At 42.2% G+C, this 16,748-nt stretch overlaps 1 protein-coding gene across 2 annotated transcripts in view; it reads right to left on the reverse strand.

The window, feature by feature from the left end:
- Window positions 1-16,748, reverse strand: part of LOC149858150 (ubiquitin carboxyl-terminal hydrolase 12-like) — a 52,152-nt gene that overhangs the window by 16,434 nt on the left and 18,970 nt on the right. For both annotated transcript variants that reach the window (XM_090060069.1, XM_090060068.1), the window contains exon 2: window positions 5,076-5,156. In XM_090060069.1, the coding sequence (XP_089916195.1) occupies window positions 5,076-5,156 (81 nt within the window). The remainder of the gene's footprint in view (window positions 1-5,075; window positions 5,157-16,748) is intronic.

Consider the following 16,748-nt stretch of genomic DNA (forward strand, 5'->3'; position numbering starts at 1 on the left):
AGCATCACCATGTTCCTTCATATCAGCTATACTAAAATAAAAAATGTTCACAGATAAAACTGTGAAATGATTTGCCTTCACTGTTTCTGGGGTTTAGGTTGTAGCCATGTTGGTCTAAAGCAGGCTTGTCCAACATATGGCCTGCAGGCCGCTATGCAGCCCACCAAGCCACTGTCTGTGGCCCGCAGTGCTGCGACGGGAAATGGAAGTAAACCCTGTTTACTTTCGTTCCCACCCCTTGTCCCTCCCCCAGCCCCTCAGCAGCTTCCTAATGGCTGCGGAAGGGACAAGGTTCCCACACGCACCGCGTCAGCCTGACATTGCCGATGCGGTGCAGCTCCTCCCCTCCCCCCTCATTTCATGGTGCCCCTTCCTCACCCCACCCCTCCCTCCCTCATTTGCATGCCAGCTCCTCCCCTCCCCCACACTGCAGGGTTTGTTCCTAGCCCTGTTTCTCCCTTCCTCATTTGCATACCAGCCCCGCCCTTCACCAGTCAGTCCCTGCCGGCTGCAGCAGGTTGCAGTGCAGTGGGCAGGCGGGTGCAGGGGGCATGGATGCTGGCCTGGAGGGAAGCTGCAGCCAGGCCTGCGTGAGATGCTGCTGCTGCTGCTGTGGCTGTCAGGGTGGGAAGCTGGTGCTGCTCAGGCCTCCCCGCATCCCCCTGCACCCGCAGACATCGTGCTGGGGTGGTGAGTCGCAGGCCTCGGGGAGGGAGGGACCCCTGCCGCTTGGGCTCGTGCTGCCCTCGGAGAGAGAAAGTAGGGGTGTTCCTGCACATCCCGCACCCCCTGTAGAGTCCCCACACATCCCCCTGGCTGCTGAGCCCAGGTGCACAGGCGTGGGAGCATCCTCAAGGCCGCCTAGGTGGCAGGGAGGACATGGTGGGGTCAGGCAGCAACCCCTGACCCCTGAACCCAGACTGGACAGGCTGCGTGAACTCCCGCTCTTGCCAGCCCACTGGGTGATAAAAAGTTCGTGATCCGGCCCCATATTCAAAAAGACTGGACACCCCTGGTCTAAAGACATTGGTAGACAAGGTTCTTTGCGTAAATCTTTTATTAGACCAACTCAAATGGTTCGAAAAATCCTTCTTAGCAGGAAGAGCACAGACCATCTGCAGATGCTTCCTCAGCCTGAAGAAAGGTGTTTGTGCCCGAAAACTTGCTAAGAAGATTTTTTTCTAACTATTTGAGTTGATCTAATAAAAGATTTACTCAGAGAGCTTTGTCTTGCCTTCACTGGACACCAAAACCTCTTTTAATACTATTGTACAATATGTCACAGTACATGCATCCTTTTGCAGTGAAACACTGGCAGAAGTATTATGTGGAACTATCTAGAAAGCAGCTGGTTTACATTTGCCTTATCTGAAGGCCATATGTCATTACAGAGAAAAGGACAGTAATGATGGTAAGCAATGTCTCAGATGTAAAAGATCCCAGATTGCCTAACAAGGAGAAATGTTTAACCCATGAAAATTGGATGCTTTTATACAGCCACATGAAAAAGCCGGTTTTTGTTGCTTTGGATTCTTATGTTTATGGTAGCACATGCCATTATTTTACAATGGCTAGATTGTACAATACTGCTACTGCAAAGGAGCCAGCGTGATTCCAGGTCTGCCATTCCCCAGCATCCTCCTGTAATAAGATGCTGCATCTCAAGAGCATTCTGAGGGAAATATTTTAACATACAAAATTAACATACAGATGATCTGAGTGTAGAATACTGATAATGGCATTAAGTGGTACTCTGAGAACATGGCTACCAGTGCTCACCAGAATTTTATATAATTACTGTAGCAGGGGATTGAACACTGATAGCCAACTTGCTGAGTAGGCAAATACAAAATCAGAGTTTAATTCATACAGCTCAAAAGGTTACAGCCTTATATACTTTATTCAAACTGAAGCTTATGCAAATAAAAAAAGGAAACAATGTTTAGAACTGCTGTTTACATGACCAAAACAAATGTGCAAGTCAGGCTAAGCCACATCTTTATTAACTGATACACAAGACTGAAAATACATCACATTAGCATAATTTGTGGAAGATACAACTGGCAAGAGTTGCCAGCACCAGTAAGAACAGAGAAATAGGACCTGGAGTAATTAAAAACACTGGCAGAGAAAAAAAAACAAGACTCCTCTTAGCAGAACAGGTGAGTAATACTTTCAGAAGAAAAGAAAACTCGGATTAATTTAATGGAAAGTGGAAACCTAGAAATGAGCTTTGCTGAATGGAGACATGATATAGTAGGCACTAAAGTTTGTGTTACAACAAGAAAGCAAATATGCAACTTGGATTTTGGACGGTTCACCCACAGGACTCACAAGAGAATGGAATAAATAGACCACTACCATGAGCATACTGCCTCAATTTGACGCACATTTCCAAGGCATGAAGGTGAAAGGAAGAGAAATTGTTCAACAAAGAGAAACAAGAATGATAGGAGATTGGGGAAAGAGTAAAAATATGCAGTGTAGTTAGGAGAGAAACACAAAAACACCTTATACAGGTCTGCAAACATTTAAAGGATATAAATATCCAGGACAGAAAGAATGAGTTGAACTGAGAGATCCAAAACCAAAAAGCACAATAAGGAAAAACTAACAAAGAAGCTTTGTATGAGCAGGATGTAAAGGGTTGTGTAACTGTAATAGTCTCCTAAGGAATACGATGAAACAATCAACTTAAAACCAAACCAAACCAAAACTGAACAAACCTACATGTTCCTACTTTTAAAAATACGCTCTGTTACTAGCAACTACTTAAGATGATTATTGGATATTAACATATGAGATATTTTTCCTCCAATCACTTATCTGCCTTTTGTTTGTAGTTTAATTATATTGCATCTAAAAACATGCTGGATACTTCATTAAAGCAAGACATACATACCTCAAATATTATATTGAAGCCTCAAAGCCAAAAGTAAAACCAAGAATGAAATCTTGGCTCCACAGAAGTCACCGACAAAACACCTACTGACTTCAGCAGAGCCAGAATATCACCCCAGGGTCCAAGACCCACAGCTACCGACTTTGTACTTATCTGTATTACAGACTAGCACTCTCCAAAACCAACATTTATATATTACAAATTAGCTGGGTTTCTACTGTTTGGCCAGGTTGACAGCTACCAGCACTCTGTATCCAAATTTCAATGTTTCTTCTTTCACTATAGAAAAATGTTTTTACGAAGTGACAGCACAGAGAGTTTTTTAAAATGTAGGCAAATGTGATGGGAGAACTCAGGCTAGTAAATAGCTTGAAATTATTTTAACTATTAAAAAAAGAAAAAAAGAAACAATCCTCCCCCCCAAAAAAACCACACAACTCTTTCACTGAAACAAAATTTGTAAAGATATTTAGCTCTCACCTTCTTGAAATTTAATTCAGTTTAAAGTACTTTTACATTTCCCACCATCAAAGGGTTCTCATAGGCTGCATTTTCAAGACAAAAGTTTTTAAAATTGAAAATGTTATGTTTTAGAAAGGGGGCTAAAACTGATCTGTATCTCTTTGCTGATCTGGCTGATTTCAAAGTATATTGTGAGGGCTGGGAATAGCCTGGGAGGAAGAAAATTAGGGTACTGGCAATGGAGTTGGATGGAAAAGTGAGAGCCCAAAGAATTTATGACAGGAAATTAAGTATAGTAATATTGGCCATCTGTGTCCTTGTGAACTGTGTGTGTGTGTGTGTGAAACCATTATTTTTGTTGTTATTTTTAGAATGCTATTTTTTCTTCAAACTATCCATAGCTTTGCTATTTATGTTGTAATTGAACATGCCTTCCATTTTTCCCATTACGAGACAAATCTCAGCAGGCTTGGGACAGCAGTTAATATGACACGTAAGGAAGATGAGTCAGTGTGTTTAGACTGTTTAGTTTCTGAGAACATGATCTTCTAGAGACGAAATGAAAATCAATTAAATCAAACTTGGTTGTAGACATGGAGCCCTATACAAACTGTATTTTAATAGGTCCATTAACTGTATTCAAAAATACTTTCAGTTTGTTCTTCAGTTTTGATGTGAAATACCCATTAGTGGCAGAAGGGGTACTTCTGCCTTAAAAATGAATTACACCTAGTGATGATTATATGTGTTTTCATTTCCTATGTCCTGTCATTAATAAAAGGATGCTACAGATCAGGTACAATACTTGCTTTCTCAATCTGAAAGCACTAGTCTGACGTCCTAAGCCAGGGGCTGGCAACCTTTCAAGCCACGGACTGGAGCAACCAGGATGCAGTCCAGCACAGATCAGGTGGCTTTGCTGGCACGTCAGCAGCAAGTAGGGTTTGCCTGCACCCACATCACAGCCAGGCAGCTGGGAGCTGCACCAGTGCCATCACCACTTTTCCCAAACCCCCTGTTCCTTGGCTGAGGAGTGACTGCAGCTTCCAGCCAGTGGGAAGATGCATCCAGGCCAGGCAGCTGTCTACACTGCTGCCACCCTTCCCTCCTCCCCAGCTGTAGCCCAGGCACAGCCAGCCTCAGCTCAGTTCCCCACTGGCTGGAAACTGCACCCATGCTGCAGACAGAGAAATGGCAGCAGTGCAGTCACAGCCTCTCGTTACCCAGCCCCAGACTGGGCAGAGCCAGAGCACTCTGCTGGCCAGATCCAGTGGCCTGTGAGCTGTGTGTCACCAACCCCTGTCCTAAACAACAGGACTATTATAATGTTGCATTTGCTTCAGAATTCTTAATTTAGTGGCTATATTGTAAGTTAGGCAATTTTTAATGTCCAAGATAGATCTCAAATCACATTTAATACATAATTTAATGGACCTTTTCCAGTTCTGATTACTATGATCCTATATTTAAAACATGCTCAAGTCTGAGTCCTTCTCTTAGACTTTTTACTCAAAATACAGCAAAATAAGAACTTAAAATAAATATTTTAATAATGAAAATATAAAATGTTGCAAGCAGATTACAGATATGTTTAAGTAGATTCTCACTTTGTGCCAAACCTACCCACAGATAAGGTTCTCAAAGAAAATCCAGTCATTTTCTGAAGGACCAAAACAGAAAATAGTGCACAAAAAAGTAAAAAGTCACTCACGTTTACCAAGCCAAAATAATGTTCATTCACAGGAAACTGTTCCGGACCAATCTCTTTCTCCAAAGCAGAGGCATTGGCGCCCTAGGAAGAAAAAACTTATGTGACGACAAGGAAAAATATCTTAAAAAAACCCTACAAAGAAAGTGGGAACATGACTATTCATATTCATTCTACAATTTTATAGTCTGCATAAGACAGTCATAATATTTAATAATGGTAGATGCAGAGCACTTTTTAAAAAAAATAAAAGAGTTCTTCAGCCTGGAGATTGGATTTCAACCTTCAGTGATACCACAGAGAGATAGTTGTTTTACTACATAGTATTTTAAATTAAGTAAGAGCTAGCCATTAATCTAGTGCCATTATTTATCTAATTAGCAAGTCCCCATTTATCAAAAATTCATTTCACTGTTTCTTTACCAGGTTCAAAGGAGAATAGGAAAGTAACTGAGTATGTGCTTTTACAGACAAATAAATTGAACGATATTACCATCTGCTAGAATGTCAAAAATTGAACTGTGACAAATTTGAACAGTACAGAGAACTTGGTAGACTCCTGAATACTAATTCAAACACTGATTTAGTGCACAGTGATGTGTGGTAGGAGGAATGAAAATCAGTAACAACAAACATTTTGGTTCAGATAGGAGTTGTTGGAAATAATGTAATATTAATACATAAAACCCAGACATCTATGATGTGGCAGCCAACTCCAGTAGGGTAAGTTACCAGGACTACTGCTCTGATGCACAAAAACAAATAATAGTTCATAAATAAGAGAAGAATTGAAAAAGCAAACAGGAAAGTGTTATTCCTTTAGCAACTTTTTAAAATGCTCATTTTGAGCATTTCCAAGTTATTGCATGATTTGTTGTAGCATTAAACTCATGAGAGCTCTTTGTACAAGTTACCATTTTAAAATGCAACAGCTGTAGCTGACATTTTAAGCTGACATGGAAAAAATTATTTGAGAAATCTGAAAGTTTCAACAGTATTACCAAACAGTGTATCCATGTGAATAAGTATACAACAGTACCTATATGGCACTTTATGTGGGTTTAGGGCCTAAGACACTATTAGCAGTTAGTTGTCCAACTCCCAACAGAGCAATGTAGTACAACGTTCTATTTTTAATTCATCTTGTTTCCGGTTAAAGACTCAATTTTATAAACACAGCCCAATGTTGCACTAAAAGATACATTTCGCATGAGATGAAGTCTACACATACTAGTCAAACTAAGGGATTTTGATATTTATTTGGGGGGGGAAGGGGGAAGTATACTCCAGAACTGGGGTGCCTTAAGATTTTTGGGGAATCTCAAAGAACTGAGAGATGCTATGGGATGCCACACATTAGCACTATTAGGCTTATACGCATAATTCATAAGATAAACAGATTTCAAATAGAAACCATTGTTGTAGTCTTTCTGAATTCTTAAAAAATAAAAGTGTTTTTCTTTTGTAAATTACAAAAACTAAGGGTAAAAACTAAGAGTGGGTATTTGCTGAGGGGTGCCTCAAGTATATCCAGGGATGTCTTGAGTCTAAAAAGGTTGAGAACCACTGAATTAAGGGGATCTCAGACTAACCGATGTCACCTAAGAATGTCATTTAAATTTAGTGACGCATGGGCTAGAAAAACAAACAAGGAACCCAAAATAAATTAGCTTGTAGATGCATTAAAAACAGACTTCAGGACAGGAAGACATCTAGGCAAAAAAGGATGCCAAGAGAGAAAACAGTTCTTTAAGTAAAGGAGTAGGCCTTGCAGGAACGGGAAGTGTGTCTGACATTTGCCAGAAGTCAAATTACAAAAAATATGAATTCCTAGAGTATATTATCCATGAAAACATATGTAAAGCACTGATAGTCTAAAACTGCTCCTGTCAGTTGCCAAGGACCCATTTCAAGTCTTGTGTGAACAGCCTATTTATAGCTTTAGCATTTTTAAGGCATCTGAATCACTAAAAAAAAGTATTTTACCCATCTCTTTTTAAAATATAAAGACACTTCCAACAGGCCTTGAGGACTCATAAAAGTCTCTTTACATCTTTTCACTGCTGCACCAGTTCAAAAAAATTAATTAAAACTTTTGGCTTTCTAGACAATATTTTAACAGCTGCACAACTGACTAATCACATACAAGAAATCAGGAACTGCAAAAGTTGATGTTTCCACACAAATACCTATTTGGTCAGTTTTGCTCATGGTTTTCTTGAAAATGCATGACATAGGGCAAACTGTAAGCAAGACAGGTGGGCAGAGAAAAAAAATAGGGTTGTACATCTTTTGCACCTGTATGTTACATGACAGAGGCTTGCCCTTATCCAAGCTTATATTTTCTGCTTATGTTTATATGTTAATTGTTATTTTTCCTGGCAAGTAGTATAGGCAATTGGAAAATGGGCAAGATTAAAACAAACAGACTAGGTCAGAAAAACATTACTGGTAGAAGTTACTATTATCTGGACTGCTTAAAACAGCCTTTGGTTGTGTTAACTTACTCCTCATATAAGGGAAAGAAAGTTTATACACATTACGTCCCTACAGGCATGATACAAATCCTCCAGTAAAACCACAAAGAGTAGACTTGCACTTCTTATTATTCCCAAGTTAAAATAATGCCCCACACATCTCCTTAGGCCTTACTGATATATCAAAAAGCAGCAAACACACTACACAACCCATTGCTTTCAGTGGAAGCTCACCTGTCAAGGTGACCTGGGAAGAATTTTTTCATTTGATTGGGTTCTGTACCATCTAGAGAGAAACCTGAAGTGGTTTCCTGTTTGCTCTCACTCAGAAATTCTGAAATGTCAGAGACATTATATCTGCTCTTTCTTCCTGGCTTTGCTCTGCAACCTCTGAGGAAATCATAAAGATAGACAGCTCTTAATATTCAATTCATGGATGAAGAGTACTAAGACTTTATCCAACATGACAGACTTTTTAAAGAGCTTCTCTAACTTCAACAAAATATTGTTTTAGTCAAGTTTAAAATTAAATCTGACTATAAATAGCCAGTTGTTCAGTTGCAACACTTGCTCTGGTCACCATTTCACTGATTCTTCAATTGCTGAAGACTTCCAGTCTAGAGATGATCCAAAATTTCTAATGGTAAAAAAAAAGGAAAACCCCCTCTTAGCTCCCTCATTTTTAGGCTTTATACGCAAGTCCTAAAATATCAAAAAAGCATTTTCCCCACTTCACAACTGTCTCTCACTATATATTTGTTGTAATTTTCTCCATACTCCAATGCCTTGTTACTGTGTCCTCATTCTCTGCTTCAAGTTTTTTCTCATGACATCTTGCATGTCTCTAGCCTCTCTTCTCCATCTGTTGGTTCCTTCTCCCCTATATCTTTCACTGGACCATCTACCTGTCTCTTGTACAGCCATATCTTCATGTCATGTCATGTCATTTGGAGTATGAGTGCCTAGTAACTTAAGTTCACTGTTGTTCAGCATTGCAAAGTTCTCCCCATCTCTTTCCCTCCAGCTTGTAATGTTTTGGGATGAATGAGTAGATAACATAAACATTTTTATTATCAATCACTAGGATAAATGAAAGGCAAGAAGATTTTGTAGTTGGGCTGATGCAGCTTGTTATAAAAAATAGAAAGCATACTAGAAAAGGCCCTAATTTAACTGGAGGAATAGAAGCTCTGTAGTCAGATCTTGTTCTCTGCACTCAATGACCTAGGGAACGACCTAGATAAAAAGACAGAAAGGAATCATGAGACCGGAGCAGCAGATGATCTTCTGTAATTTAGCTGATAAATAGCTAAGAAAGCTAAGCATTGAGAGATTTATAAGTGATTCTCCCTGCTCATGTGTGTGGCCAACAGAGAGAAGATCTTTAGCCTGTGTTCCTGTCATTGAAACAGAGAAAATTAAATAAGGTATTGCTGAGCAAATGTGTCAAAGCCCAGCATTTTGTTCCAAAAACTAATCTGCAACAGTCATGAGTGAAACAGGGTTGTACAAGATGCCAAGATGTTTACACTAAACATTTCAGCATGTTAGGATATATAACTATGCACAGTAAACAAGCAGGTGCAAGAAAACTGTGTTATTAAAACACATTGCTTCCGAAAGATCAAGATGATAGTAACAGTCTGCCCCCATGACATTAGGCTTTGAGTGCAGAGATTGTTGCCATTACTTCAAAGTTCGCAAATTAATTCTATTGTCAAATGACATTTCAGATTGCTTAAAAATAGCCCAATTGCTCCTGCTCATATTGTTTGTGGCGTAATTAACCTAAATTAGTGTAACAATGTTATAAATTTGAATAAATGCTCTTTAACATGAGTGGATAACAAATTGAAATGCCACATATTGCTGCCATCATCCCACTATATTAATCAGCTTTAAAAAATTGATCTGATCTGAAGGAGCAGAGATACTCATGTTCAGTGTCAGTTAAAGGAGTAGGCAGAGATTCCCCTCTCCCCCACACACTAGAAAAACTAAAGGTATCCAGAAATTTAAAACTGTACCATGAAATGTTAAGCAAGAACATACCAAAAAAAAAAGTAAAATAAGATCAAGTGTAATTAAAGAGACAGGACAAGGATATGTACTGGCAAAAGCTAGAATATTTCTAAAAATCAGGCAATGGAAAAACAATACCAATGCAAAGGGAGAACTAACAAAACATACTCTACTTGTTCAGACCATCTTGCAAACAATGTTATACCCCTACATTGTCAGCTCCTATATATTTGTTTAAGATCAGCTCTTAACTAATGCTATTTGGTATGGCAGCTGTAAGCCTGATGAATCACATCACCTGGCACAGTAAGATTCCAAATACCGGACATCCGATACATCAAGTTTTGTGGTATATACGATTTATATTTTTAAAAATCTCTGATGTGGAACAGATTTAAAAAGCTCATTTAAAATGAGAGGCAAGAATTCTTGTGGGTACTGTTACTGGACCAACCGTATGGCTGGAACAGACATGGTTGTCTATCCCAACTGTACAGTTGGTTTATGTCAATCGTTTCAGTGAAATGATTTGAGTCTGCCATATGGATTTGACTTGAGGGACAGGCCTATGGCAGTGAGATACAACAGAGGAAGGAATAGGAGTGGATAGTGCTAAGTGAAGATCAAGCTTGATAGCTGCAGATTTTTTCACCAAAAAAGGAGAATTATTGCTCAGTGCCCTGTAAGTGGGATGCCTTTCCGCAAGGCACGTACATTCCTGGAAGATGTGCTCCCCAAATGGCGATGTACTTATACTAGCTAGCAGCTTTATACTTTCACAACATTCACTACACATTTATTCAACCATTTCTGACCATTCAGTGGCACCAATACCCATTTTGATAAATCACAGAATTTCACCAAATTTTATTTTTTACATAAGAGGAAACTAGAGGTGCACCGATATATCAGTTGCCTATCAAACTGACACTGGTAAATGAGGAAATGACATTATTGACTACTAGCCTTTTTTGGCCATTGTAGTTGAAATGTTTACTGATAATTATGCCTTCTGGCCAGAGCCCAGGACACCTGGGTTCCCTCTTCCCTATGGGGACAGGGCTCCCAGATGCCCACCTGAAAAGGGAACCCAGGCAGCATTTCTAGCCTGCAAGGGGTCCTGCTTGGGGCTGCTGGGAGTAAGACACAGGGGGCTCCATGTGCACGTGTGACGCCACATGCATGCATGTGGCCAGGAATACAGTTGAGCACCGTGGAGAGCAGCTCCCTGCAGGTAAGTCTGAGGAGGAGAAGGGGCATGGGGAAGGGAAGGGGCAGGGGGTGGTGGGACAGATCGACGCCCCCACAGCAAGGGAAGGAGTGGGGCAAGGTCTGGGGACACCACCCAGCCAGGGTGTGCGTGGGACTCAGGGCTGCGGTGAGGGGCAGGATGAAGTCATGGGCAGCTCATCCAAGAGATGTGGGGAGGGGGTGGCTCCCAACCACTGTGCACTAGGCCTGTGCGAAGTGGAAAGTATTTGCTTCAGATTCAGCGATTTGGAAGGACAGTGATTCGATTTGGTGATTCGAATCACTGTCCCAATTTGATTCTGATGAATCTAAAGATATTTGGCACCAAATCTTATTTGGCCATAGACTATACAGGTAGGCAGTGTCGGTGGGAGCAGCCGGACGAACCTCAGCTTGAGCCAGCAGTCTCAGAAAAAAAGGTAGCTTGTTCAACTCCTCCACTGCCAGGGTGAGGCAGGCAGTGCTGGCAGCCCCAGGAGAAGCCTCAGGGACTGGGAAGAACAATCAGGGAGCTGGGGGATTGAACTGGGAGAAGCCCCTGTTCGTTTCCTCCAGCTCCCAATCACTCCCCCTCAGCCTGCATGGCTTCTCCCGGGGCTGCCAGCACTGCCTGCCTTGCCCTGGCAGGGGGGGAAGGAGGGCAGCTGAATGAGCAGCCAAACAAGCTGCAGCTTCTCCTGGGGCTGCTGGCTCAAGCTGGGGCTTGTCTGGCTGCTCCCTCAACTGCTCCACCGGCACTGGCTAGTGCCTGCATGTGTAGTCTATGGCTGAATCTCCAAATTGATTCGGAGGCTTCTGATTCAACTCAGAAAGATTAAGGGGTCTCCTGATTCGATTCAGATTCAGAGATTCAGCCACTGATTCGGGCCAAATCTCCTCCAAATCTAATCAGCTACCGTAGCTTTGCTCAACCCTACTGTGCAAATACCCCGGGGGATGCATGGGATGGGGAGTATGCTCCCCCCCAGATTTGTGCACAGGACAAATGCGGGCTGCTCACTGTGGGCTCGGGGCTATCTGCTCTGCTGCCTTTGCCTCAGGAGCCCCACACTGGCCATGCATCTCCTGCCCACCTAGCGGCAGTGGGGGCAGCAAGTTGTTCCCCCCCCCACTGCTGGGCGGGCAGGGGGCATGCAGCTGGCTTGGGGCTCCCAGGGCAAAGGGAGCAGAGCTGAGAGCCCTGAGCCCACAGAGAACAGCTCGCATCCTCCCTCGCCCCACCTGGGTCTGCTCTGTTTAAATGCATCTCCATACTTAAAAATGGTGGCAGCAGTGCTTGAACTAAAACTCATTCAATGAGCTTTTAGTTCAAGCACACCTGCTGCTGCGACATTGACTAATGTGACAGGAGGCTGCTGAAGCACAGCAAAAAAACCCTCCAAAACATTTATGTTTGGTTTGTACGGCGGTTATCAGATTGGCATTGGACAATATGGTTGGTTAATAATCAGATATCGGTATTGGCCAAGAAAATCTTTAATTGGTGCATCCCTATAGCAAACTATGAAAAGAAATAATGTAAACGCTTGCTAACCAAGAAAACAGGGAACCCTTAAGTATTTAAATATGATAGGCTTAAAACAAGCAGCTTTTATGAGGAGTACCCTTGCTTTTATGAGATTGATGGCTTACTACAGGACCGTAATATAGGTCTTTGCACGTAATCACAGTCTCCATTTTAATATGGACTGCAATTCGAATGTGTGTAACAGTGCTCACAAAGAAGGATATTTGCTAAGAATAAAGATATTGCTCAACAGGGTATTTCATTATTTTTCTACATTGTCTCCATGTCTTCCATTGTGAAATTTGGAGATTTTCTTTCTTTTCTAATAACATAAATTCCCAAGACAGATTCATTCCACATTGTGACAACTATGGAATTTTACTGCAATGTTAAATGAGTCAGAGTTTGCACAGTGTTTTTTTAAAGCATACAGACAACTGTATGCATTCAATAAAATCAATAACTGACAGCAGCCAGAAGCACTGCAGCAGTGCAACCACAGCATATTTCCCTTGGCCATATCTGACCCCCAGGGAATTAGCTGCAAGTATTAACTAAGTGCTGGAAAATACCTAAGTACATTAGAGAGTGTTAAGACAACATGGGAAACATCTTGATTTAATGTTACTTCTTTCTAAAACATTTGTGTGGTTAGTACCATGGGATTACTGTTGATCACAGTTTCAACTGATCATGGCATTAAGACAGAATACAGAACTCAGTTCCATATTCGAGAGAGAAATGAGTGGACTGTTTTGGGTTGGGTTTTTTTAAAATTTTACACAGTAAAGAAAAAAGTGCTCTCAAGTGATCTTCTCTCTTTTTTAAACTGTTCATTAAATTAACCCAATTTACCAAATAAACAGATTTGACATCTAAGGACACATCTAATCCCCTAGAACAAGGGTGGGCAAAATATGGCCTGAGGGTCTTTGTCTGGCCTGCAGTGGGGCCCTTGGTACCACCTGGCCCAGGCACCATCCAGCCATAGTGCATCCTGCCACCCCCTGGGCATGCGGTGGGGCTGGGGGGCTCTGCAGCGAGAATGCCTTTCTAGGCAGCCCAGGCAGTGGTGGCTCTTTCTGGCTGCCGCCACCCCTGGCCCCAGCCCCATGGTACCAGTGGGGACCCCTGTGCATAGGTCCGCCCTGCCCCAAGCCTACTCTGGACTCACCTGAGCTGAGCAGCAGCGGCAGCCAGGCAGAAACTGTTACTTAGCATGGGGGAAAAGCAGCCCTTCACCTTTGTCGCTGCCGAGCCCTTAGTGCTGCAGCCGCCCAGAGCCCATGCCAGGCTGCCCTGCATCTCCGCCACCATCACTGCTGCCTCTGGGCTGCTCAGTGGGACAGTGGTGACAGTGCAGAACAGCCGGAGGGCAACCCTGCATGGGCTCTGGGTGGCTGCAGCAGGAAGAGCCCAACAGGGGCGAGGGGGAGGGGGCACTTTTCCCCAACAATGAGCAACAGTTTCTACCCAGCTGTCACTGTTGCTCAGCACAGGTGAGTCTGAGGCAGGTGCAGGATGGACCAGGTTGGGACTATGAGTGCAGATCCCCACCAGTACTGCAGGGCCGGGACCAGCAGTGGCAGTTGGAAGGAGCCACTGCTGCCTGGGCTGCCTAGGAAAGGCAGTCCAGCCGCAGAGACATCCCAGCCCCGCTTTGTGCCCATGGGGAGGCAGGACACGCCACAGGCAGGCAGTGCAGAACAGGAGCGCAGCAGGCTGGGGTCAGGACTGTGCGCACAGATGGTCCAACTGATCCACTCCTGCCAGGGTCGGTCCAGAGCGGACATGGGGCAGGGCTGAGACTGCGCTGTTGGCAGTGGTGGGGAGGCGCCACAGGGTGTGCAGGCTCTGGGCTTTTGAGGGGTGGGTGCTGACCAGCTCAGGGGGATGCACACAGAGAGTTCCCATGCAGACCCCACCATACCCACAAACCCTCCCCCACAAACTTCACAACCACAACCTCCCCCACACAATCACACACCCCACAAACACCACACCCACTCACACCCTCCTTCCGAAACACATATCCATGTATCTCTGGGGGGGAAGTTCTACTCACAACTATGAGCATACACCTCCCCCACACACGCACCTCCCCCACACACATGCACCTCCCCCACACACATGCAGCCTCCCTCCCCTCCGCACACACCCTACAAACACCATTCCCACCCACACATTCCCACCAACCACTCCCACAAACCCCACAAACCCACCCACCCCCACACACTGCCCCCAACAAATCCTATATCCATTCACACCTCCCCCACCACACTCCCCGCAATATATAAGAGTAAGACGTCATTTTGAGGTATTATGCAATCACCTCCATATACGCAACACAAATACACATAAATCAGGACAAAATATTTTTTTAAACAAAAAATTAAAATATGTTATTGTCAATGTTTGATTTTTAGTATATAATTTGCTTTTTTCCTACTTCCAAGACAGCAAATCCTCTTCCCAAAAGGAGTACTTCTGGAGGCAAGGGGAGGGACTTCTGGTCCCTAGATAATGACTGTGGGCAGGGCGCCTGTCAAGGGGTGGGGCTACTCTTGCAGTCCTTGACAGCTCACCAAAACTCATTACGCAGCCCTCCAGCTGAAATAATTGCTTGCCCCTGCTCTAAAATATGCAAAAAGATAGATATTTTTCTCCCATCAACAGCACTCCCAGGTGATTTTCTTGGTCTTACACTGAACAATATGCTAACATTGCATAACCTTGTTTTTACGGCTGTAATGATTCAACAATTTACAGATCAGTTTGTGTTACTGTAATGATAATTTTTATTTCATTTAATCACTGGCCTAGTTACTTTTATGTCCCATATTCTCTTTGCTCTCATTTGGGAAGCCTCAGATGGCAGGGCATTGTTCTTCATTTATCATTAATCAACTCAACCAACATTAAAGGAAAATATTAGCTAGACTAAAGGTACAATTATTCTCTTAGCTGATTAGTGAAGCTGGCAAGCAGAATATTCTACATTATTTCTCCCCCACACTCACTGACATTAAATGGTAGATCCACACATGGCCCAAATACAATGTATGGGTCTAACAGGAGTGAAGAACAGAGTATTTTTTGGCAATTTTTTGTTTGCTTGTTTAAAAAGTGCCATTTCATATTCAATCTTTATCCCTCCTCCCAAGTTTGGAGCAAAAAACAACTCCCCCCGCAAAAAAACCAAACCCCAACAACTCACAAACATTTCCATGATCCTTGCTTACAGACTATCCTTAGATGAGGTTAGAAATCTTAGCAGTACTTTAAAATATTTTTAGCATCTTGTGTTATTGATTTTTCATCAAGCTCTACTTATCAACAAAGATGATATAATCCTAACAGGAAAAGGACCTTTATCAGTAACATGGAGAAAACACAAACCTGATTTTAGTTGTACAGAACGCAGTTCTACCTATGAGGAGAAAGAAAAGAACTGAAACCAAGTATGTTATGGGTCCTTTCCAAAAAAAATACCCACACGTCCTTTCTTTCCTATAATCTGCTGGTAAAACAATTTAAAACTCCATATTAAAACTAAGAACTTCAGAGATTTTCAGAACTAACGTAAGAACCTAAGACCCCTTCACTTAGCATATACTTTTAACAGCCTACCTCACTTTTGAAAATGGGACTTAAGCTCCTAAGGGTAAAAGTTTCAAAAGCATGTGTGCAATTGATAATGTTTGCTACATTTGTAATGTTTTAATTCATATTTACTCTATTATTGGTTTGAAGATCTCAGATTACTTTTAATAAACAGTTGGTTCAGTCTTCACATTTGATTAAAAACAACATGCCATCACTCAAACGTGCTTGTCTCACAATAGTTTTCTTGGAAGATACTGCTTTTGATGCATTTGCATTTTTCCTACCATGTACTAGTGTCTCTGAAGCTCTGTCTGCTCAAAATGAGATATGAGGGACCTGAAGTGTACTCGCGTCTTGCTGAGGGCCACAGGCTGTAACAGTTATGAATTTCTTGAGGAAAAATTCAGAGCATCCCAAACACTAAGAACCAAATTAACATTTAGAAGATTTATTCTCACCTTGAGATTTATGTAGCTCCTTAGCACTAACATGAATTAAATATAAACATGAGAAAACCCCCCACCATACTTAACAAAGGCATATTTCTGAGTAAAGTAAATCATTACACAACAAGATTTCAAAGCTGAAAGACTGTTTCTTCATGTATATAATCCCTTGGGAAAACTTCCTTGCTAAGGTTACAAGCTATATCCTCTTAATTGGAGTGAGATGTCACCTTCAATACCATCTTTCCCACCATCTCAAACTGTTTTATTTTGTTACATTTACATCATGCCTTTCATCACAAATAGCTTTTCAAAGAACACACATCAACTACTCATAGGAAAATCTTCCATACACTAGTGTAATACA

This window comes from Crocodylus siamensis, chromosome 8, assembly GCF_052110815.1.
Source record: "Crocodylus siamensis isolate JL-2025a chromosome 8, ASM5211081v1, whole genome shotgun sequence".
Taxonomy (NCBI): domain Eukaryota; kingdom Metazoa; phylum Chordata; order Crocodylia; family Crocodylidae; genus Crocodylus; species Crocodylus siamensis.